The sequence below is a fragment of the Monodon monoceros genome, unplaced genomic scaffold, assembly GCF_005190385.1.
Source record: "Monodon monoceros isolate NGI ecotype Baffin Bay Population unplaced genomic scaffold, NGI_Narwhal_1 Super_Scaffold_19, whole genome shotgun sequence".
Taxonomy (NCBI): domain Eukaryota; kingdom Metazoa; phylum Chordata; class Mammalia; order Artiodactyla; family Monodontidae; genus Monodon; species Monodon monoceros.
In genome coordinates, this window is record NW_021703775.1 from 37,155,774 (window position 1) to 37,181,856 (window position 26,083).

The 26,083-nt window shown below is 35.1% G+C and overlaps 1 protein-coding gene across 7 annotated transcripts in view; it reads left to right on the forward strand.

Annotated features, from left to right (window-relative positions):
• USP34 (ubiquitin specific peptidase 34) overlaps positions 1 to 26,083 on the forward strand; it is a 231,592-nt gene that overhangs the window by 86,794 nt on the left and 118,715 nt on the right. For 6 of the 7 annotated variants that reach the window (XM_029232068.1, XM_029232067.1, XM_029232073.1 and 3 more), the window contains 8 exons: positions 11,949 to 12,074; positions 12,251 to 12,380; positions 13,047 to 13,082; positions 13,456 to 13,586; positions 13,880 to 14,490; positions 16,676 to 16,890; positions 20,355 to 20,470; positions 20,562 to 20,689. In XM_029232068.1, the coding sequence (XP_029087901.1) occupies positions 11,949 to 12,074; positions 12,251 to 12,380; positions 13,047 to 13,082; positions 13,456 to 13,586; positions 13,880 to 14,490; positions 16,676 to 16,890; positions 20,355 to 20,470; positions 20,562 to 20,689 (1,493 nt within the window). The remainder of the gene's footprint in view (positions 1 to 11,948; positions 12,075 to 12,250; positions 12,381 to 13,046; positions 13,083 to 13,455; positions 13,587 to 13,879; positions 14,491 to 16,675; positions 16,891 to 20,354; positions 20,471 to 20,561; positions 20,690 to 26,083) is intronic. The other variant, XM_029232069.1, reaches the window with a different exon arrangement.

Consider the following 26,083-nt stretch of genomic DNA (forward strand, 5'->3'; position numbering starts at 1 on the left):
AAAATTTCACAGGTTTGCTTTTGGGGAAGTGACCTGAAGTAGATGGAGACTTTTACTGTCTATGTTTATGTAGACTGTGAAAATTTTACATGTGTTTATTAATTTTTCAGTACATATAAAAACTAGTGTATAAAGTAAACAGTAAACATTTAGACATTTAAATGACTTTCTCTGTCATTTAAAGTTACTTCTTATTCTGGTTTGACTGAGTTACCTCTCTACATCTCCCTCTTCATACCCTCTCACCATAAAATCTTTTAGTCATAGGACATCAAATAAATAAACTTCAGAATCTTTCCACTGTACTGGAATTTATTGTTAGATGCTTTCCATATTTGAAGAACTTACACATAAATTTATGTAACTTCCTGAGATAATAATCTTATCTTAAAATGCAGCTAATAGCTTTTTGGGAATAGATTTTCATGTCTCAATGATAGAAGTAAAATTCCCTAGGATTTAGAAGGAACTTAAATGTCATCTGATTCAAATGTGCATTATGTATATTTTGAGGGGAAATAGTTCATAATTTTCATCAGATTCTCAAAGGGTTTATGTGATGACTAATTTTAGAAATGCTGATATACACTGTCTTGGTTATTAGCTTCTGCATGTATATTTGTACACACATTTAGATTACTGTTTTTTTTTGTTTGTTTGTTCGTTTGTTTTTGCGGTACGCGGGCCTCTCACTGTTGCGGCCCCTCCCGTTGCGGAGCACAGGCTCCGAACGCGCAGGCTCAGCGGCCATGGCTCACGGGCCTAGCCGCTCTGCGGCACGTGGGATCTTCCCGGACCGGGGCACGAACCTGTGTCCCCTGCATCGGCAGGCGGACTCTCAACCACTGCGCCACCAGGGAAGCCCTAGATTACTGTTTTATGAGACATTGCATACTGTTAGCTTGTGAAGTTAATGATTGTTCTTGAATTATAATCTGGCCACTGCAGTATCTGCCTCTATGTTACATCTTATGATTTGAATTCTATTCATTCCTGCTTTTTTAGGAGCTGTTAATATGAATGATGATTCCTTCTTGTATTACATATTCAAACCTCTTGTCTGTACTGTATTCTTTCTTTTATGTTGTTGGGTCTTTCCATATGCCTTTGCTATCCATACTTAAGGAAGACGACTGGTAAGTGGCCTAGATGTTCTTGGGTGTTGTGAAATATTTTTCCATTACAGCTCTCAGATGGACTCCTCTGAATGGGAAACAGAGGAAGGAATGAGAAAACAGAGGATTTCATGTTCATGTCTCACTCCTGCTGTCCATCAGATCTGGTACTCAGATGAGTTCAGAAATTTTCCCAGTTACAGTGGGAAGATAGACCTATCTCCTCTGCAGCTCACTCACAAATTATTCTGAGCTACAGCTTTCTCTACCTGTACATTTAAAAATGTATTCCCATTCATTTCAGTCATTCAGAAATTTGTTGAAATCTCATATCTATTATTATTAATAGTAATTTTTTTTTTTGGCTGCACTCTGCGGCATACGGATCTTAGTTCCTTGACCGGGGATTGAACCTGTGCCCCCTGCATTGGGAGCACGGAGTCTTAACCATTGTATCCCAGGGAAGTCCCTCATACCTATTATTGATGCTCATTTTCTTTGTGGGTGTGTTTCTTTTCATTCTAAAATACAGTAACGATTGATTTTCCTCTGTGGAAGATGAGGAAATTCTCATCATTTTTCTCTCCTCATTTTCCACTTGCAGTTTTTATTATGTTATTTTTATTTTATCAAGATATGTAACTTTTAAGTTCTATAAATTATAATTTCCACAGTTGTTTAATATTAATTTTGTATTTAGCTATATGATTTACCACATATTCTTTTCCTTCATTCCTGTTTTTCTCATTCCTTTTTCCTTATTCCAGGGTTAATTTGTGGTTATTCTCGTATAATTCACAGAGTAGACTTCTGTTTTCCCTTGTTGGTTTGTAAACTGGCCCTGTACACAGAGGTCAGGGAGAAACTGAAGAAAGAGGCAGAGATCACTCCAGATTGGTAGGTGGCAGGTTTAATAAGCAAGGGAACTTAACTTATGAGGCTTGTCTTCAGTGGCTGCAAGATGAGTAGATCTCTGCACTCACCTGTCAAATCTTACAAGTTTATAAGAGAGGCCTTAATTGGGTTTAGGCATAAATACTATCCAGATGGCCTCAACCCCTTACTCTCTCTCAAGGTTATGTCCTTGGAGTAGCTCCCACTTTGGGAATGGCAGGCAGGCCGAACATATATTCTAATGATGGAGGGTAGTGAGGAGCCGCTGCTTCCCCAGTTTTAGTTCAAAGGTCAACCGGCAGTCCTGTCCTCTCGATTATCTACACCCCCGGTCTCTGAAGAGAAATTTATGGATATTTTGTTCTGGGTTTCTACACACTTGAGATGTCTGATTTCTTTGTACTTGAAGAGTTTGATTGAATGTTATATTACTAGAGCCACTCTTTTGTTTTCTATCAGAACTGTGTAGTATACATGGAGAGTAGTCGTTTTCTGAACAAACAACTTTTATTTTTAATATTTTACAAAGATAGTATCCTATCATTTTTTGTTGGTAGAATATTTCTCTCATGTTCAGGTGTTCATTAATCCCATGAGGGTTTTTCTTTTTAACTTGTTTTGAGTTTTTGGTTGATGGCCTTTAACATATATTTTTTCCTTTATTTAAACATTTTTTATTGTGGTACAAATATATACAATATAATTAACCAGTAATTTAGCATTTTAACCATTTGTAAGTGTACAGTTCAGTGGCATTAAATACATTCACAGTGTTTTTTTAACCATCATTTGTCTGTATCCAAAACTTTGACATCATCCCCAGTAAAAACTCTGTACCTGTTGAACAATAACTCTCCATTCCTCCTTCCCAGGGGGCTTCTGGTTTCCTCCATTCTACATTGTGTCTGTATGAACTTGCCTATTCTAGGTACCTCATTTGATGGAGTCATACAGTATTTGTCTGTGTCTGGCTTATTTTACTAAACACAGTTTTTTCAGGGTTCATCTATGTTATAGCATATATAAAATTTTTCTTTTTATGATAAATAATATTCCATTGTATGTATATACCACATTTAGATCCATTTATCCATCAGTGGACATTTGAGTCAATTCCACTTTTTGGATGTTTATTGTAGATAATTACTTCTATGAACATGGATGTACAAATACACGTTTGAATCTCTGCTTTCAGTTCATCTGTATATGTACCTCAGGGTAGAACTTTTGGGTCATATGGTAAATCTAGGTTTAACCTGTAGCAACTGCAGTATTTTACATCCCAGCAGCAATACAGGCAGGTTCTAATTACTTCACATCCTTGTCAACACTTTTGTCTTTTTAAAAAAATTTAGCCATCCTAGTAGTTATGAAGTGGTATCTAATTGTGGTTATAATTTGCATTTATTTGCATCTTAATGACTAATGATGTTGAGCAGCCTTTCATGTGCTTATTGGTCATTTGTGCATCTTCTTCGGAGAAATGGTTATCCTTTTTTTAAAAAAAATAATTTATTTTTGGCTGCGTTGGGTCTTCGTTGCCGCACACGGGCTTTTCTCTAGTTGTGGCCAGCAGGGGCTACTCTTCCTTGCAATGCGCGGACTTCTCATTGCAGTGGCTTCTCTTGTTGCAGAACACAGGCTCTAGGCATGCGGGCTTCAATAGTTGTGGCATGTGGGCTCAGTAGTTGTGGCTTGTGCACTCTAGAGCGCAGTCTCAGTAGTTATGGCATACGGGCTTAGTTGCTCAGCAACATGTGGGATCTTCCCAGCACGGGGCTCAAACCAGTGTCCCCTGCATTGGCAGGCAGATTCTTAACCACTGCGCCCCCAGGGAAGTGCCAGAAATGTTTATCCTTTGCCTGTTCTTGAATTGGGTGGTTTGAGAGTTTCTGTTAAGTTTTTGGAGTACTTTATATAGTCTGGATATTAATCTCTTATCAGATACGTAATTTGCAAATATTTTCTCCAGCTCTGTAAGTTGTCTTTTGCTTTCTTGGAAGTACCCTTAGACGCACAAAAAAGTCTTAATTTGGGGACTTCCCTAGTGGTTCAGTGATAAAGAATCGGCCTTGCAATGCAGGGGACGAGGGTTCAATCCGTTGTCAGGGAACTAAGATCCCACATGCTGCAGGACAGCCAAGCCTGCACACCACAACTATTGAGCTTGCACGCCTCAATGAGAGAGCCTGAGTGCCGCAAACTACAGAGCACATGCACTTTGGAGCCTATGCACCACAACTGCAGAGCCCACATGCCCTGGAGCCTGCACATCATAACTAGAGAAAGAAAAAACCTGCATGCCACAACTAGAGAGAAGCCTGAGCACTGCAACGAAGAAACCTCGCGCCGCAACGAAAGATCCCATGTGATGCAGCTAAGACCCAACCCGACACAGCCCAAAAAAAAAGTCTTAATTTTGATGAAGTCTGATTTATTATATATTTTTTCTTTCGTTGCCTGTGTTTCTGGTGTCATACAAGTGAAACTGTTGTCAAATCGAGTGTTGTGAAGATTTTATCCAGTGTTTTCTTAAAAAAGTTTTATATATGTCCTGAGTTTAGCTCTTTGATCCATTTTGAGTTAATTTTTGTGTGGGGGATAAGGTAAAGGTCTATATTAACTCTTTTGCATGTGAGTATCCAGTTTTCTGAGCACCGTTTTTTTGTTTTTTTTTGAAAAGCCTGTCCTTTCTCCGTTGAATGGTCTTGGCACTGTTGAAAAATCATTTGACCATTTATGTGAGGTTACATTTCTGGGTTCTCTATTCTACTCCATTGTTCTATGTTTGTTTTTACGCCATTGCCACACTGTTTTAATTACTCTATTTTTGTTGTGTTTCAAAGTCCTTTTTTTGAAGATTGTTTTTGGCTTTTCAGAACTCCTTCCAATTCCATATGAATTTGAGCACTGGATTTTCCATTTCTGCCAAAAGGCTCTTAGAATTTTGATAGGAATTGTGATGAATCCATAGATTGCTTTAGGTAGTATTAACAATGTTAAGTCTTCCTATTCATGAACATAGGATGTCTTTCCATTTATTTAAATCATTAATTTCTTTGAGGCGTGTTGGTAGTTTTCACTGTACAGGTCTTTCACCTACTTTGTTTCATTTCTAAGTATTTATTCTTTGTATGCTATTGTAAATGGAATTGCTATCTTAAATTTCTTGTCAGGTATTTCACTGCTGGTATATAGAAACAGTTGAATTTCGCTTGTTGAACTTGTACTGTATAACTTTGTGAATTTGCTTATTAGCTCTACTAGCTTTCTGTATGTATAAATCATGTCATTTATGAATAGTTTTACATCTTCCTTTCCAATTGATTTGCTATTTATTTTTGTGGTCTGATATCTCTGGCTAGAATTTCTATGTAGTGTTGAATGGCAGTGATGAATGCGAGCATCATTGTCTTGTTCCTGATCCTAGGGGAAATTTTTTCAGTCATTGGGTACTGAGCGTGATGTTGGCTGTGGACTTTTTCTTTATTCTTAAAGTTCTGAGAGTTTTTATCATGAAGAGGTGCTGGATTTTTGTCAGATGCCTTTTCTGCATCACTTGAGAAGATTATGTGGCTTTTTTCCTTTCTATTAATAGGATGTGTTACAGTGTTTTTCTTATTGAACTACCCTTGTATTCCTGTAGTAAATCTCACTTGGTCACAGTGAAAATTCTTTTAGTATGCAGTTGTATTTGATTTGCTAATATGCAGTTGTATTTGATTTGCTAATATTTTGTGGAGAACTTTAGTATCATTGAAAGAGATATTGCTCTGTGATTTTCTATTCTTAATGAAGGCTTTGGTATCAGGTCAGTGCTAGTCTCATAGAATGAGTTAGGAAGTATTTCATTCTCTTCAGTTTGGGGGGAGGGTTTGAGAAGGATTGGTGATAATTTTTCTATAAATGTTTGGTAGAGTTCACTAGTTAAGACCATGTATTTTAGTACTTTGTTGGGAGGTTGATTACTGATTCAGTCTCTTGTTAAAGCTCTATTGACATTTTCCTTTTTTCTTGAGTCAATTTAGATAATTTGTGAGGAATTTTTTTTGGCATACAGTTGTTCATGGTATTTTCTTATAATTTTTTTTTTTAACCTCTAAGTTTGGTAGTAATATCCCACTTTCATTTTTGATTTTAGCTATTTACATCTTCTCTCTCCTCTTCTAAAAATATTTTTTAGTCAGTCTAGCAAAATGTTTGTTATTTTGTGAATCTTTAGAAGAACCAGCTTTTGGTTTTGTTAATTTTTTAAAATTGTTTTCCTAATCTGTATTTTATTTATCTGTGTTCTCATCTTTATTATTTCCTTTCTTTTAGATTTGGGTTTAGTTTATTATTTTTCTAGTTCCTTAAATGATAAAATTAGGTTGTTGATAATTAGATCTTTTTAAATTTACATTTACATTTAATAAGGTTCTGTGCAGTGCTTTTTTGCATCCCATGTATTTTGTTTTGTTGTTTTTTCAAGTCATTTGTTGCTAAATATTTTCTGATTTCCCTTGTCATTTTTTTCTTTGACCTATTGGTTGTTTAAGAATGTATTATTTAATTTCCATGTATTTGTAAAATTTCTAGTTTTCCTTCTAGTATTGATTTCTTAACTTCATCCTTTTGTGGCCAGAGAAAACACGTATCTTTTTAAATCTCTTGAGACGTGTTTTGTGGCCTAACATATGGTCTATCCTGGAAAACTGTATTTTAGAAAAGAATACATTCTTTAGAAAAGAATGTTTTCTGCTGTTGTTTTGTGAAATGTTCTCTCTATATGTCTGTTAGGTGTAATTGGTTTATTGTGCTCTACGAGTTTTCTCTTTCTTTTCTTCTGTCTAGTTGTTTTATCCATTATTGAAGTGGGTTATTGACATCTACAACTATTATTGTGGAACTTTCTATTTCTCCCTTAATTTCTGTCAATTTTTTCTTCAGTGTTTATTATATATTCTTGCTATATTGAACCTTTTATTAATGAATGATGTTACCTTTTGTCTCTGTTAACCTTTTTTTTTTTAAATCTTTAACTGTGGTAGGGAAAAAAACCCATGAAATTTACCCTCTGAACCATTAAAAAATTCTAATGGTGTTAATTATATTCATATTGTTATGTAACAGATCTCTAGAACTTTTTCATCTTCCAAAACTGAAAGCCTGCACCCATTGAACAACAACTCCCCAATTCTCTTTCCTCACATCTCCTGGTATCCATCATTTGACTCTGCTTCCATCATTCTGTCTATATATTTCATATTAGTGGAATCCTGTAGTATTTGTCCTTTTGTGACTGGCTTATTTCACTCAGCATAATGTCCTCAAAGTTCACCCATGTTCACCATGTTCACCCACGCTGTGGCATGTGACAGGATTTCCTCCCCTTTTTGGCTGAATTATATTCTGTTGTATGTATGTGCCACATTGTATTTATACATTGATTTGTTGATGGGCATTTGTGCAGCTTTCACGTCTTAGCTGCTGTAAGTAATGCTGTAGTGAACATGAGTGTGCAAATATCTCTTTGAAATCCCACTTTTAACTCTTGGATATATACCCAGGAGTGGGGTTGTTGGAGTATGTGATAATTCTTCTTTTTCTAGTAACTTCTAAAAAATTAAAACTACTTGATTTTAGTATGGTCAGCCCAGCTTTCTTTTGCTCATTATCTACATGGAATATCTTTTTCCATCCTCTCCAGTTTGTGTCTTTGGATGTAAAATGAATCTCTTAAGGACATTGTATATTTGTATCATGTTTTTTAATCCATTCTGCTGTTCTTTGTCTTTTGAATGGAGTGTTTAAACCATTTATTTTAAAAACATTTTTATTGAAATATAGTTGACTTACAGTGTTGTGTTAGTTTCAGCAAAGTATACAGCAAAGTGATTCAGTTATACATATATATAAATATATATATTTTAAAATTCTCTTCCATTATAGGTTATTATAAGATATTGAGTATAGTTCCCTGTGTGATACAGTAGGTCCTTTTTAATTATCTACTTTTTATATATAGTATTCTGTATATTTCAATCCCCAAACTCCTAATTTATCTCTCTCCCCAAACCATTTATATTTAAAATAATTACTCAAAGAAGAGTTTAATTCTGCCATTTTTCTGTTTGTTTTTTATAGGTCTTTATAGTATTTTTGTCCATTATTTTCCTCCATTACTGCCTTCTTTTTTTAGTTGATTTTTTTTTGTGAAATATTTTGATTACCTTCTCATTTCCTTTTGTGTGTATTTTATAGATATTTTGTGTATAAAGTGGTAATTACATTTGACATATTGAAGTTTTTACAATCTAATTTGAATTTATGCCAACTTAAATACCATACGAAAACTTTGTTTCTGTACAGCTCCATCCCCCTTATTTTGCTATTAATATCACAGATTGCAGTTTTATATAATTTGTGCCCAGTTGTGTAGAATAATAATAATTTTTCTTGTTTTTGTTCTTTAAATCATGTAGGAATTAAAAAATGGAGTTAGAAATGAAAACTATAATAATACTAGCTTTTAATTGTCTGTATATTTACCTTTACAGAGATGTTTATTTCTTCACTGTTGTCTAGCTTCCTTTCATTTTATTCTGAAGGACTTCCTGTTGCATTTCTTGCAGGGCAGGCCTAGTTGTAGGTCTAGTTTTGTTTATCTGGAAATGTATTAATTTCTCATTATTTAAGGACAGATTTTGCCAATTGTAGAATTCTCAGTTGAAAGTTTTTTCTCTCACCCTTTGATATATCATACTTCTTCCTCTGGCTTCCAAGGTTTGTAATTAGAAATTGGCTGATAGTCTTATAGGGTATCTGTTTTATGTGAATTGCTTATCTCTTCCTGCTTTCATGATTAGTTTATTGTCTTTGGCTTTTAACAGTTCGATTATAATATCTCTTGGTATAACTGTCTGAGTTTATCCTACTGGGAGTGTGTTGAACTTTTTGGATTTGTAGACTTACGTCTTTCCTCAGGTTGAGAAGCTTTTGGCCATTATTTCTTTAAATATACTTTGTGTACCTTTCTTTTCCTCTGGGATTGCTACAATGAGTGTATTAGTAGACTGAGTGGTGTCCCACAGGTCCCTTAGACTCTCTTCACTTTTCTTCATTCTTTTTTCTTTCTGTTCCTTAGATTCAGTAATTTCAGTTGTCCTATTTTCTTCAGTTGTCCTGTTTTCAAGTTTGCTTATTCTTCTGTTTGCTCAGATCTGCTTTTGAGCCCCTCGAGTGTATTTTTTATTTCAGTTATTTTACTTTTCAGCATTTCTTTTTGGCTCCTTTTTATAATTTCTGTCTTTCTAATGATATTCTCATTTTGTTCATGCATTGTTTTCCAGTCTTCATCTTCTTCCTTGAGCTCTTTTAACATCTTTAAGGGAAGGTGTTTTAAGGTCTTTGTCTAGTAATTCCTATGGGTGCGCATTCTACAAATGACGGGTACATTTGTGTTGATTTATTTTATTTACTTGGATGGGCCATATTTTCCTGTTTCTTTTTATACTTTGTGTTGGTTTACTTCTTTTTTTGGTTGAAAACATTGAATTTTATAGTATGGTAACTTTGGAAAAGAGATTCTCTTCTTTTCTCAGAGTTTGTTCTTTTTTAATTGATCCCTAGCCTAAAAATGATCTAATGTGAAAGCTCATGGTCTTTTCAGGTATTTTTCTGAGCTGTGTCTTTCCCTGGGAATGTACAGTACCTTTCTAAATTGTTCTACATATTTGGTTGTTATTGAATGTCTAAAAAAAACCCTGGTGTGGCTCCCTTAATTCCCAGTAGTCAATCTTGCTGATTTGGGTTGAAACAATGGCAGCTAACCTCTGTGCCCATACCTCACCCATCAGATGTAGTAATCCGAATTCAGAACACAGAAGTTTGTTATTTGGACATTATTATTTGGACAAGATCATTATTGCCCACCATGGCTCCAACAAACAGTACCAGAGTCACATATTGCTGTCCCCACAGCTGCCTGCCATAGGGTCAAGGAGTAGGAAATGGGTAGCTGCTATCACACTGAAGGCTGAAATTGGCCAACATTAACAACAGTTTACCAGCCAAGCTTTCCTTTGGGAGCACAAGAGTTCAAATTGGCTATTCCAGAGTTTCAGAGTGGTTACATCAGACAGTTTCTGCCAGTAGTACAGTTGCTTTCTAGGTACAGAGCTGGATTCCTGGTACTTCCTGCTCTGCCATCTTCCCTGACATTCTTTTCTTCTCTTTTCTTTTCAATAACTAGTTAAGAAGAGTCTGTGAACCAACTCCACACTACCATTTTTACCAGGAACTAAAGCTGTCAATCTTAATATTTTTTTCCTGACGTTTGGATGTGTCTTCATAAAGTGCATCTTGAAAAGAGCCTTATGTGTCTTTTGCCTCAGTTACAGGATTACATAATTATCTCTTATGGGTCTTGTTACTTAAAAATAACCAAAATTATATCTATTATGAAAATCCCATTTTATTAATATTTACGCTGGTACAAATCAGGAATTTATCACACAGTATGTTTTAATCACATTTTCGTTAGGAAAAGTGTAAATCTGATAGTTACTTCTTGACAAAAAGCAAGTATAAACTGTTAGTACAGTCCAATTATAATGTTAATTAATACTATATTAAAATATTCTTAGGTGAGATCTGTAAAATCGGCAGACTTATAATTGATGATTCACTTCTCAAAATCAAATGATGTTTTTGTTCTTAAACTACTGCAGTTGTGTAAAGAACACTGTTGAATTTAATAGTAGCATTGAAGTAAATAGTGTAGTTTATTAGAAGTTACCTCAACGTAGAGGAATTCTTCCAGTGTTATTTTATTTTACCTTCTGTTTCAAAATTAGGTTGTATATATTTACCCTGATAAGATGATGCAGTAGAAGAGAGTTTATATGATTTATACCTGAAAAATATATAAGTCAGTGTTTTAGAATAGAAAAATCTACATTTTCTTATAGACTTTTTATGTATTGTAGATAAGTAGGATACATTTTACCTTTGGAGTCCTGAAATTGGGTATTTCTGGCCAATTCAGATTTGTTGCTGTATCTTGATTTAGCAGTTAGCACCTTTGTAGCTGTAAAAGATGCTTATTTTACATGACATTGTAATATTTACTAGTCATATCTTTGTAAATATTATATTTTCCCTCATATTTACATAATTCTGTTTAGTATAACAAAGGAGACTTTCCTAGTTTATATTATGAAGACCTTGATTATAAAGGGGTTTCTATTTTGTACTGTATTTCAATTAATGACCATGTTATATAAATACTTTATAACCACTTAATGTGAGAAATATAATATGGTCAATCCTTGATCAACATGGGGATTAGGGATGCCAGCTCTCTGCACAGTCGAAAATCCATGTGTAACTTTACAGTTAGCCTTCCGTATCCACAGTTCCATATCTGTGGATCATTATAGTACTGTAGTATGTATTTAGTGGAAAAAAACCCCAAAACCTTGTATAAGTGGATGCACACAATTCAAACCTATGTTGTTCAAGGGTCCACTGTACACTTAAAAAATAATATTTATTTGGTTTTCTCTCCTAATTGTAATTTATTTTATTTTTTATTGCCTACATTTTAATTAACTGTTTAACTTGTTTTTATATTAGTGATATGTTCCTAAATTTAATTGGAATCCTTTTTATACTTGGATTCCAGAGACTATTTATTGCAGGCTTCCTTCTTGAGGTTAAAAAATTATGCTTGTGGTTTGCTTGGATAAAGTGAAGTTCTGCTTAAGTGGAATTTTATTTTCACAATTTTATGTACTGCGATTTATGAAATTTGGTAATTAACATTTTACTAATATATTAAAAAACATCAGTGTACTAGCCAGCTTCTTCACTTTTAAACTTATATAACTTCTTTAGTGTCAGGTTATTTATATAGTGTGATTATTTTTGACTATTGTCTCTACTTTTATTTTCTAGCTGAAACACTGTAGTCGGTATATACATGACTTATTTCCTTCACTCATCAAGAATTTGGATCCAGTACCACTTAGACATCTTCTTAATCTGGTCTCAGCTCTTGAACCAAGTGTTCATACTGAACAGGTAATTCATTCAAAACATAATGGTTTTTTTTTGTAAAGTGAAAATTTTTTTGTGATCCAGATGATTTAACTTGTAGTTTATTACTGTTGGCATTTCAGTTAGGCAAAAGGATATTAAATTTGTTACAGTATTTCCTAAAACCGCTAATTTCAACCTCTCCTCTTTTTTTTTTAAAGACACTGTACTTGGCATCGATGTTAATTAAAGCATTGTGGAATAATGCACTAGCAGCTAAGGCCCAGCTATCTAAACAGAGTTCTTTTGCATCTTTACTAAACACTAATCTTCCCATTGGAAATAAGAAAGGTTAGTAAAGTATAATGTAATTTGAAGTAAGTTGTTCATAGCTTATAACTCAAATTTGAAATAGTTTCTGCAAATTAGTTTCAGTTTAATCTCAATTTTGAAATAAGTTGGAAAGGGAGGTGTGGGTTTTCTTAAAACGTTAATAAATTGGGGTTAGGTCATGTTTTTGGTTTACTGTTCAAATAACGGCAATAACGTTTCAGTAGTTACTGGATCTTCTTTCATTAGTGTTCTTTTAAGAAAAAAAACAAAACTATGTCATAAAAGCTTTAGAGCTTTTGGTTAGAAAACAGTCAACATGATTTCTTTTAGAAATAATTTTGAGAATAGAACATAATGATACATTTCTCTTTCTGCGTTTTCTACTTCAAAGTTTTCTGTCTTTCCAGGTATTTTATATGTGCTTTTACATGTATAACTTTCTAGGGTTTCCTACAAGTTTATCAGCTTTACCCCTCTTTTTGTTTCCTGACATCATATACTACCCTTTTCTTAGGCTTTCCTGTGCAGGCACCCACAAGTACTACGACACGTGGTGGGGACTTATATTATTGCAGGTTTCCCTACCTATATCTTGTTGATTATGTAATAAAAACAACTGATATGTGCCCCAAAGAAATTCAGTCACTTAGATTATTTCCATCCTGTTTTTTCCTTTTCCTTCAGAGGACGAAGAGCTCAGAAGAGCTGCACCATCACCTTGTAAGTTGAGTCTTAGAAATGTATGGCAAGATGACTTGTAGTTTTATTTTGATGATCATCTAGATTTAATTAATTTTATATAATATATTTGTATCATATTCATAAAGTTCATTTTGCATAGGAGATGTAAATCCTGACTACCTATCTATCTTACTTACCCTTTTTGCTGAAATCATTAGTATCCTGACTTTTAATTGAAATCATGTATATCTTCTTTAGAAATAATTGGCAAATGTTAACATATTTCCAGATTATATTTTTGGCTACTTAGCATGAAGCTTTGGTATATCAAAGAATCAGAGGATTATGACATTCTGATAGATCCATGTTAATACAAGTTAGAAGTAAAAAAATCCCCATCATTTTAATATAGGGTCACCTGCAGCCAGTCCTCAAAGCAGTGATAACAGTGATACGCATCAAAGTGGAGGCAGTGACATTGAAATGGATGAGCAACTTATTAATAGAACCAAACATGTGCAGCAGCGACTTTCAGATACAGAGGTATGAAAATACTTTTTCCTCCCGCTTTAAAGAGATTTTTTGATTTTTGGGTTTGTGCCATGTTTATCCTTCGAACTGGGAATATAAACATGATGCCAGTTGAGGCCTTTCCTATCTTTTAAGTATCATTGAGGTTCTTTACTTTTCTTTGAGTTTTTAATTCCATTTTGTATTGTTCAATGAAATTTGTCAGGACTGTGCCAGCCTTTTAAAAAAGTACAGTGTGTTAATGTCATTTACTTTTTTCTTACTAGTTTAAATATTTATTTAAGTCTCTTTGTTTCTAAATATAGGAATCCATGCAGGGAAGTTCTGATGAAACTGCCAACAGTGGTGAAGATGGAAGCAGTGGTCCTGGTAGCAGTAGTGGACATAGTGATGGATCTAGCAATGAGGTGAATTCTAGCCATGCAAGCCAGTCAGCAGGGAGCCCTGGCAGTGAGGTACAGTCAGAAGACATTGCAGATATTGAAGCCCTTAAAGAAGAAGATGAAGATGACGATCATGGTCATAATCCCTCTAAAAGCAGTTGTGGTACAGATCATCGGAACAGGAAATTAGAAAGTCAAGCAGGCATTTGCTTAGGGGATTCCCAAGGTCCATCAGAAAGAAGTGGGACAAGCAATGGAACAGGAAAGGACCTGGTTTTTAACACTGAGTCACTGCCATCAGTAGATAATCGAATACGAATGCTAGATGCCTGTTCACACTCTGAAGACCCAGAACATGATATTTCAGGGGAAATGAATGCTGCTCATATAGCACAAGCATCTCAGGAATCTTGTATTACACGCACTGGGGACTTTCTTGGGGAGACTATTGGGAATGAATTATTTAATTGTCGGCAGTTTATTGGTCCACAGCATCACCATCACCACCACCACCATCATCACCACCACGATGGGTAAGTCTACCTAAAAATAAAACAGCTTACATTTTCTTTAGGGAGTTAATTATAGCCTATATTTATTCAATTGCGATATATTCTAGATCAGTGCTGTCCAATAGGAATATAATGTAAGCTAAAAATGCATGCCATTAATGTAAGCTACAAATGCATGACATAAGTATGTAATTTCTAATTTTCATTAATTAATTAATTTATTTTTGGCCACGCCCTGCAGTTTGCGGGATCTTAGTTCCCCAACCTGGGATCGAACCCGTGCCCCACTGCAGTGGCGACATGGAGTCTTAACCACTGGATCACCAAGGAAAGTCCTAATTTTTAATTTTCTAATGGGCACATTTCAAAAAGCAAGATGAAACAGAGAAGATTAATTTTAATTATAAATTTTATTTAAAGCAGTAATATCCAAAATATCATATATCCACATGTAATCCGTGTAAAATTTTTAATAAAAATTTTTTTTGTACTAGGTCTTCAATAATCTGTGTATATTTAATACTCCTAACATCTTCGTTTAGACCAGCCATTTTTTACATGTGCAGTGACCACAGGTGGCTAGTGGCTGTTGTATTGGACAACACAGATCTAGATCTTCAACTCCTTGTAATAATTGCCTAATAGTAGATAGTAAATTGCTTGTGGAAACTTCCATTAAAGTGTGATCATGAAAAGGGAAATTTTATGCACATTCTAATTTTAGGATATTAGTAAGGATAAAGCCTCAGCATAAAGCTTTTTGATTATCTGTGAAATATACCTATGGTGTTTAATAGTAAGTGATTCTGTCATTTACTAGTGTTATAGTATTGGGCAAGGTACTCAGTTGTTCTTACTATCATTTTCTCATCTATAAAGTAGGAACAATAGTACCTATCTCATGGGCTTATTGTGAGCATTTCATGGGCTGATATGATTGGCACATAATAAGAACTTAATAAATATTAGCTGCTATTTATTATTACTATCATTGCAAGTAGTAATATTTGAGTTAATGATGAAATAGGGATATGTAGTTTATCAGGATTTATCTTAAACCTGACTATTTGCCGGGCCTTTCAGAATTTAATATGGTTGTTTGGGAGAACTACACATCCATACATATTCCTACTTTATTTCCTTTGCCTTTTTCTTCTTATCATTAACCCTTATGAGTTTACAGTAATGTTTCTTAGTCTTGGCAGTACTGATGTTTTGGGCCAGGTAATTCTGTGTTTTGGATTTACAGCAATGTGAATGCTGCCCTCTGCATTGTAGGATGGATGTTTAGCAGCATCCCTAGCCTCTAGGCCTACATACTAGAGGAATCTCCCAAGTTGTGATGACCAAAAATTGTCTCTAGACATTGCCAGATGTCCCCTTGGCCTTCTGTTTGAGAACCACTGGTTTATGGTCTGACATTAGAGAAATGCACATTCAGAGTTCTCCCCAGGACATACTGGAGACAAAGCAATTAGTTCAGAAAACTGAGGAGGGTAATATGTTCAGTTTGGTACATTGTAAATCACTTATAGTGTTCACGCCAACCCTCTACCTGAAAAGACCTAATGATTTATTTTTTTTATGTTAGCCATTTCCATATTCTCTGTGTATGGGTACCATTTGTGAGTCTCTGAATCAATCCTGAACTTTTCTTCTTCGTGTTATTTTTATCATTTTGTCTTTACATCCTTAGAGCACCCCATATGGTATGTTTTAGAAGGGAGGGCTTAATAGGTGTTTATTGAGTTAAAAGTCGCTCAGTTAATACTAACCACATCTAGATTGCAGCTGTAAATTGAAATTTTTTTCCTTATCTGATTTGATTCTGCAGTTGGATGAACAAATGTAAATAAATTTTAAGGTTTCACTTTAAGATTTGAGTTTATAAAAAAATTATCTAACAGTTAAGTTTACTGATTTTGTTTTTCCTAAAATTATTCTCTTTGAAGTTGTTTTAGTGAAGTGTGTTGATGAGCCAGATAATATGTAGGTATATATTGTATAATTAATATATAGTGCAGACTTTGTGGGCTTTTTATTTTTTGTAAAGCTGTCAATATTCCATATTGTTAACAAACAAATGTAGCTTTATTCTTGAGTGGGTTGTAACTTGTGCCAAATGTTTTGAGAGATATTTTTTTGTGATTCACAATGTGTGTTTAAATTTGTAATTGCTGACTTTGTACTCCTCTCTGTGTTACAGTCATATGGTTGATGATATGCTAAGTGCAGATGATGTCAGTTGCAGCAGCTCCCAGGTCAGTGCAAAATCAGAAAAAAATATGGCTGATTTTGATGGTGAAGAATCTGGGTGTGAAGAGGAGCTAGTTCAGATTAATTCACATGCAGAGCTAACATCTCATCTCCAACAACATCTTCCCAATTTAGCATCTATTTACCATGAACATCTTAGTCAAGGTAAGGTTCTGTAGTAAGTAAAATATATTCCTTTATTTAAAATAGGAATAATTTATATAACACATTGTTAAAAGGAATCAACAATGTTTTGTTACTTCAATGTTTTTGCCAAGTAATTTTCATATTATAGTTTTTTTCCCCAAGGAAATGAAATTATTATGAATACTCCATCATGAATATGAAGGCTGCAGTTCCATCAAGAGATATTTAACAAGGAAAAGAAATAAAAAATAATATGTATAAAAATTATAGCTTTGTATTTGAGAAAATATATGGCTGCATTAGATTTTATATTCAGGAATTTTAGGACTTAAAAGTAGGAGATTACACAGAATCACATGTTGTATGATTCCATTTATATAAAAGGACTAAGATAGGCAAATCTGTAGAGATAGAAAGTATAGATTAGTGGTTCCCTGTGGCTAGTGAGGATTGGGAGAAATAAGAGGAGGGGTGACTGCTAAAGGGTGAGGTGTTTCTTTCATCTGGGGTGATGAAAATGTTCAAAAAATGATGGTTCTAATCACTCTAAATCAGTCTTAAAAAGATGATAGGACATGACCAAACTGAAGAATAGAGGTTAGAAGAGGTTAAAGAATAGTAGGAGATAAAGGAGGAAAGGGAGAAAAATTAAGAGGGAACACAGTTCTAGAATTGGCAATTTAAAGGTCCATATCCAACCTCTTGCTTGGATACATACCATCAGCACTTAGTAGCCTAGGACATGGGTTTTGGGATGCCAGTAAATTATAAACTAAGTAAACCAGATAGATTAGGTTTATGCTTTTAAAGCCACGATCAGACTTGGAGATGCAATTTGTGGATCTTGGCAACAACTTTCTGATTTCAACTGTTACTTGCGTATAATCTAGATAAGGTTATTTTGACTTTTTTTTTTTTTTCCTTTTTTTTGGCCGTGCTGCGTGGCTCGCGGGATCTCAGTTCCCCGACCAGGCACCGAACCCGGGCCCTCAGCAGTGAGAACGCGGAGACCTAACCACTGGACTGCCAGGGAATTCCCTGTTTTGACATTTTTGTTATTGTGGTTGTTGAGAAATGAATGGGTTAAGATTGAGGTCAATTTAATTTTATACCATATTTATTAAATTTTCACCATTCTTCTATTCTTAACCTGTTTTCCTTTTATTCAGTATTGTACATGTTTTTTTACTATATGAAGTTAGAAATTGAGCAAAATATTAGACGTATTATTGGTCTCCAAATCTACCTTGTATTACTGTGTATTTAATACTATAGAGAACTCTTCCAACACAGTAAGACAAACAATACAATTTAAAAATGGGCAACAGGTATGAATAAATTCAGTTACTTCATAAATGAAGATATAAAAATGGTCAGTAAATACATGAAAAGATGTTCAATATCTACAGTCATCTGGGAAATTCAAATTAAAACTACAACTGGATATTTCTACTCATTTCGGATGGGTAAAAAATTAAGGACTTAATGATATCAAATGATGCTAAGGATGCAGAGCAACTACAACTCTCATACATTGCTGTGAAGGAGCTTAAAATAGTACAGGCAGTTTAGAGTACTGTTTTAGCAGTTTCTTTTAAAGTTAAACTTGTACTTACCATATGACCCAGCAATTCCTGTTCTAGGTGTTTACCCAAGAGAAATGAAAACATACGTCCACAAAAAGATTTGTACCTGAACGTTCATAACTGCTTCATTTATGAACCTCAGCTGGAATTAACTGGTAGATAAACAAATTGTTGTATATTCACAGTGGAATAAAAAGGAAAGAGCTACTGATACGTTCAACACCATGACTGAATATCAAAAAACATTCTAAGCAAATGAAGCTAGACAGAAGAATACATACTATATATCATTTATATGCACTACTAAAATTTCCTAAAGTAACTTATAATGATTGACATCTACTCAGTGATTGGTGGTGGGGATTGATTGTAAAGGGACACAAGAGAACTTTTTGGGGTGATAGAAATGTTCCGGATCTTATGTATTTATATTGTATTTTAATAAAATTAATTTTAAAAAGTAAATACCAAAACAAACCAAACAAACCCCAAACTTAAAAAGTCAAGCTACAAACTGGGAGAAATATTTGCAAATCATATATCTAATAAAGGGCTTGTATCCAGACCATATAAGAACTTTTACAACTCAGTAGTAAGACAACTTAATTAAAAATTGGGAATTGATTTATTTCACCAAAGAAGGTACACAAATGGCTAATAAGCACATGAAAAGATGCTTAGCATCATTAGTCATTAGGGAAATTAAAATTAAAGACCAGAATGAGATTCTACTGCATATCTATTAGAATGGCTAAAATTAAAAAGAGCGACCATACCTATGTGTTGAAAAACAGTATGGCAGTTTCTTCAAATTTTAAACATACGTGTTTACCTTATGACCCAACAATTCCACTTCTAAGTATTTACCCTAAAGAAAAGAAAACATATGTCTATACAAAGACTGGTTATATCAGTGTTATGGCAGCATTATTCATATTAGACAAAAACTGGCAACTATCCAAACTTTCAGTAATTGGTAGATATATAAACAATTTTTTCATATAATGGGATATTATTCTGTATTTAAAAGGAACACACTACTGATAGATGCTTCAACATGGATGAACCTCAGACATTTTGCTAAGTGAACAAAGTCAGACATAAGACTATACATACATATTGTATGATTCCATTTATATGAAATTTCTAGAAAAGGCTAATTTATGGGGATGGAAGAACAGACTAGGGCTCGGGAATGGGATCAGGGATTAAATGTAATTAAGTATGAGGGAATGCTTTAGGGTGGTGAAAGTGTTCTAAAACAGAATTATGGTGAAGGTTGCATAGTTCTCATTTTAATGAAATCAATGTACATGTACAGCTTAAGAGGGAAATTTCATGGTAAAGCTGTTAAAGACAATGAAGCATTTTTGCTTAATATAACAGAGCTAGGGAGAATTCATAGTCTGGCACTCAAAGTCTGAATTATTATAATAGACACTGTGAATTTAATTGAATGTTTTGAGTAAATCATCTCAATTAAAAAAATCTTTAGGTATAAGACACTTTACAGAAGGTCATTTAGAGGAACGTCCCTTGGCTATATAGTTAATTCAGTTAAATTTTCTTCTTAATGTTTAATTTGGGTTTCAAATATTTATATACAGTTCTCTTGACTTGTGGAAAACATTAATCATACTTATTAGTAATAGTGAGGCGGCTATGAAATAGTGGAGAGGCTATGAAAACTTTTATTTTACTTTAGTAGTATCAAACTCTAAACAGTACTATTCTGTCTCATTCATAAAGCAACTGTGTTAATCTTGTTTTTATCTTGTGATGTAAGAAGAAAGTTATACTTCACTTTGAATTTGTTAACTTTATGAATGCTGTAGTTCACTTTACAATTTCAGTCAACTGCATTGCTCTATAGTGTGTTATATTTTGCCCCTTCAGGACCTACAGTTCATAAACATCAATTCAGCAGTAATGCTGTAACAGACATTAATTTGGATAACGTTTGCAAGAAAGGAAACACTTTGTTGTGGGATATAGTCCAAGATGATGATGCAGTAAGTTATTTAATAAACCCAAAAGACTACAAAATTACAGCAGAATGCATTCAGTATAAACAGTAACTTTATGTATATACATTTTTTGTAGGTTAATCTTTCTGAAGGATTAATAAATGAAGCAGAGAAACTTCTCTGTTCCTTAGTATGTTGGTTTACGGATAGACAGATTCGAATGAGATTCATTGAAGGTTGCCTTGAAAATTTAGGAAACAACAGGTAAATAGGAATTTAAAATTTTTTATGCAGTAATCATATTCATAATCAATATTCTTATTGACCTAGATATTGTGGGTTCATAGCATTTAATGTACCGTTATCAACCTATTTTTTTTTTAGTAATTGTGGTTTTTATATTAGTTCTAAACTGTTTTCCCCCACAGGGTTTATATGTTATCACACAGTCTTGCTTTTTTCAGCACTTTTCGGCACTCTTGATTAGATCACCTCCAACAGAGACAAAGGAATACTGTCTTCTTGATTCTGGGAACATGGTGGTGATTACTCTATTTTCAGATTACAGTTTAAATGTTCTTGAACTGTTATATATAAAGGAAGCTAAATAAGATAAGTGAAGTTAAACTTAAGCTGAAATATAAACATTTTGATAATGGCATTGTTCTTCCATCTGGGTGGATCTTTTGACTTCTGTAGTGCACAAAGAATTAGGTTAGTTGTGTTTTTTTCCTAGTTTGAATTCTGCTGTATATTTATATACTTCTTATTGGGGCTCAAATAATTACCACAAGTTTCTTGATTTTCAGTTCTGTTCTGTTGATACAGTCTCCAGTTTCCCTTATACTGCTCTGATAATATTGTTCCATTCTCTGATGTAGTGAATTCAGTTATTAATTGAATATATATATTTTTTAATTTATTTTTTTGTTTATGATTTTTGGCTGCGTTGGGTCTTTGTTGCTGCGTGTGGGCTTTCTCTAGTTGCGGCGAGCGGGGGCTACTCTTTGTTGCGGTGCGTGGGCTTCTCATTGTGGTGGCTTCTCTTGTTGCAGAGCATGGGCTCTATAGTGCGTGGGCTTCAGTAGATGCGGTGCATGGGGTCAGTAGTTGTGGCTCGTGAGCTCTAGAGCGAAGGCTCAGTAGTTGTGGCGCACAGGCTTAGTTGCTCCGCAGCATGTGGGATCTTCCCGGACCAGGGCTCCAACCCGTGTCTCCTGCATTGGCAGGCGGATTCTTAACCAATGTGCCACCAGGGAAGCCCCTAATTGAATATATTATATTAATATTTTCAGCTTACCTCTGCCCAGGCTCAATATAAATGTCTAATTTTATTGAATATTTAACTGCTTCAAAAAATTTTTTTACCTAATTTAATTAGAAAAAGTATGTGCAATATTTAATTTTCTTCTTTTGATCTTTAAAGGGCTATAATTGGTACAATCACAATAGAAAAATTGCTTATTCATGCAGGTATAAGAAACCACTAATAGACCCCTGTTAGTGGATCAGTTGCCTCATTTGGCATATATTCTTTAAAAATAATGCTTTTAATGGGTGAATGATATTTCATCATTTACATAGGTATTATAGAAATTAGTTTTAAAATGTTTTGTCTTTTAAATATTTTTTAAAATATTTATCATTTATTTATTGTGGCTGCTCTGGGTCTTAGTTGTTATGTGCGGGATCTTCATTACAGCACGTGAGATCTTTGTTGCGGCCTGCGGACTCTTAGTTGCGGCATGCAAACTTAGTTGAGACATGCATGCAGGATCTAGTTCCCCAACCAGGGATTGAACCTGGGCCCCCTACATTGGGAACGCAGAGTCTTACCCACTGGGCCACCAGGGAAGTCCCTAAAATGTTAATTGTCTTTTAAAAGTCTTTGTGAAGCTAATGAATGCTTTTTTAAGTTGTATCAATTTTTATTCCCCAAAAGTGCATCTGCATATCCTGTGGCCCAGCAGTTGCACTGCTAAGTATGTGCCTTTTAATAATACATCCAGAAGGTCACCAAAAGACACATTCAAGAATGTTCATAAAAGCATTATTCAAAATAACTATTCTTTGTACTGCTATCTAAATGACAAAAAAAGAATAGAAAGGAAAATTAAATTGTGGACTGTTTGTTGAATGAAATAGTATATATATAGTAGTAAAAATGAAAGAACTACAACTGCATGGAATAGTGTGGTTGAATCTCACAGACAAAATTTTGAGTGAAAGAAGCCAGATGTAAAAAAGTATATCTCTATTACTCTGTTTATACAGAGTTTAAAAACAGGGAAACTGGGACTTCCCTGGTGGCGCATTGGTTAAGAATCCGCCTGCCAATGCAGGGGACACGGGTTCAAGCCCTGGTCCAGGAGGATCCCACATGCCACAGAGCAACTAAGCCTGTGCACCACAACTGCTGAGCCTTGCTCTGTAGAGGCCATGAGCCACAACTACTGAAGCTCGCACACCTAGAGCCAGTGCTCCACTACAAGAGAAGCCACCGCAGTGAGAAGCCCATGCACTGCAATAAAGAGTAGCAGCAACGAAGATGCAATGCAGCCATAAATGAATAAATTAAAAAAGAAAATCAGGAAAACTATTGTATTTAATAGGATAATGGTTACTCTTGGGTTGTTAGTGACTGGAAAGGGGGCATATCCCAAGGCTTCTGGGATGCTGGTAATGATTTCTTTCTTGATGTTGGTGCATGTTACACAGGTATGTTCACCTCCTAATATTTTGAACTGTCACTTAGGTTTATATGTGTTTTTTCATGTATGTTACTTCAATAAAAAGGAAAAAAGCTATGTGAAAGATGAAGTATCATGTAGCCTTTAAGAGTCAAATGTTTTCAAAGATTATATAATGATATGGGCGTATACTCATAGGTGCGTTTGTTAAAAAGATTGCAAGCAATATGTGAGACTGTAGAATGGTTATTTCTGGAAGGAATCAGTTAATTTTTTCTTCTTTATGGTTTTCTATTTTCTAATTTTTCCATAATGAGCATATATTTTTCTAAGTAGTGTAGCTTAAAAGAGACAAGAGGGGGCTTCCCTGGTGGTGCAGTGGTTGAGAGTCTGCCTGCCGATGCAGGGGACACGGGTTCGTGCCCAGGTCTGGGAAGATCCCACATGCCGCGGAGCGGCTAGGCCCGTGAGCCGTGGCCGCTGAGCCTGCGCGTCCGGAGCCTGTGCTCCGCAACGGGAGAGGCCACAACAGTGAGAGGCCCGCGTACCGCAAAAAAAAAAAAAAAAAAAGTAAAAGAGACAACAGGAAAATTCTGTGTATAGAATGGAAAATCATCATTTTGGATTTTTTTAAGCTTTAATTTGTTCACTCCCAAATCACTTGAAGCATTTTTCATTTGTTGGAGGCAATCCTGTACCTAATCATAGTTACTTAATGGTTTATTGATATATAGTAAACATAACTATTGATGTTAATTTTGGCCTCAAAATTTACTCAGATGGTTGCTGTATGTATTATGCTAGGCCTCTTATTAATTGGTCATATATGCCAGTACTTAGAGCATAGTGGCATTTTTTAGCCTGTGACATATGCAACACATCCAGTGTATACCGGCTGAACTTACTGAAGTTATCATGCAAACTGAAAAATAATTAATTTTTTTAAACATTATTAGTTCCAGTTTCCTGATAAACTAGTGGGTTTTTTTAACATCTTTATTGGAGTATAATTGCTTTACAATGTTGTTTTAGTTTCTGCTGTATAACAAAATGAATCAGCTATATTTATACTTTTATCCCCGTATCCCTTCCCTCTTGCACCTCCCTCCCACTCTCCCTATCCCACCCCTCTAGGCAGTCACAAAGCACCGAGCTGATCTCCCTGTGCCATGCAGCTGCTTCCCACTAGCTATCTATTTTACATTTAAACCAGTGGGTTTTAATGGGGGTGATTTTTTTTCTCCCTAGGTAGTATCAGTATCTGGAGATATTTTTGGTTGTCACATTAATGAGTGGAATTGGAGATGTTACTTTGGGCTAGGGATGCTACTAAACATCCCTCAATGCAGAGGACAGCTTTTCACAACAGAATTGTGTCAAGTGTCAGTATTGATATCAGAGTTTGAGAAATCCTATTCTGAACACAAGAATCCTTTCTCCAAGGATTCCTCTCCCCCTGAGTTTGCCATCACAGTAGGAAAGGAATGTTGCACAAGGGTGTTAATATTAATAGGAAAGCTCTTCCTTATGTTGAAATAAATGGGCCACTGAAATCTTAACTCATTTACCATTTTCCTGACATTTGACCGAAAAAACCCCACAGATGTCTGCTTCTTGATGATGTCAATTTTTTATGTAGTTTACACAGGTTTTATGTTTCTTTTTATTTTCTCTACGTTGACTTCTCTTTTTTTTTTTGCGGTACGCGGGCCTCTCACTGTTGTGGCCTCTCCTGTTGCGGAGCACAGGCTCCGGACACGCAGGCTCAACGGCCATGGCTCACAGGCCCAGCCGCTCCACGGCACGTGGGATCCTCCAGGACCGGGGCACGAACCCGCATCCCCTGCATCGGCAGGTGGACTCTCAACCACTGCGCCACCAAGGAAGCCCCCTCTATGTTGACTTTTTAATTTTCCTTCTAGTTCCTCACTTTCCATGGTTTATAGACCTGTCAACAATCTTTGTTTTTGCTGTTCTATAGTCTTATTACAGTTTATTTCACAAAATGAACTTAGCTTTTTTTTGAACAGTAATATGGGCTCATTACTTCTTGGGAAGCATAGAGATCTGAAAAAGGAAAAGTCTCCCATAAATCACCCATAATTCTGCCATTTGTACGGAACCCACTGTTAACACTTTAAAACACTTTAAACATGCAGCATGTGCCTTATGCATATTTAGCCTTAGGCAGATTGTTTTATAAGGCATATAACATTTCAGCGGTGCAGGAGGTTTAAAGTTACACACGGAAACACATAGTAGACTGGTTTGCAGAATGTTGTCATGAAGTGAGAGCATGAGGTAGACAGTAGCTCCCACAATGAAAAATCCATTACTTTTCAGCTTGATATTTGTTAGTTTGGGTGAGTGAGATAAGACTGCTGTCTAGTGAGTAGGGTGGAAGTAGGAGTTGGGTTGTAATCAGCCCCTTTGGTGTTTTATGTTTACTAGAAGGCAGGTAGGTTCACATCCTGGGCTAGGTACCTCCTGAAATTCTGTGGCTTCTTGAGAATTGATTTGAGACTCTGTCTGGGAACCTATCCAGTGTGCTATTTTTTTGCCATTCTTTATGCAGTAGGTAGTTTAACCCACGTGTGAAATTTTTTGCCTTTGAATACAAAAGTAAAAATGCTCACGGGTCAGGGATTCTGTTTGCATAAATAAAGGTTCATATAATTAAATGCATGGTACTATGTACTTTTTTTTGGTTTTGTTTTCTCTCTGTAAAGACTGTATTATATACAGCATTTTTTGTCAACTCTTGGTATATACTATAGTTTAAAATGACTGAGGGACTTCCCTTGTGGTCCAGTGGCTAAGACTCCATGCTCCCAATGCAGGGGGCCTGGGTTCGATCCCTGGTCAGGGAACTAGATCCCACATGCCGCAACTAAGAGTTTGCCTGCTGCAGCTAAAAGATCCGGCATGCTGCAACTAAAAAGATCCTGCACGCAGCAACAAAGATCCT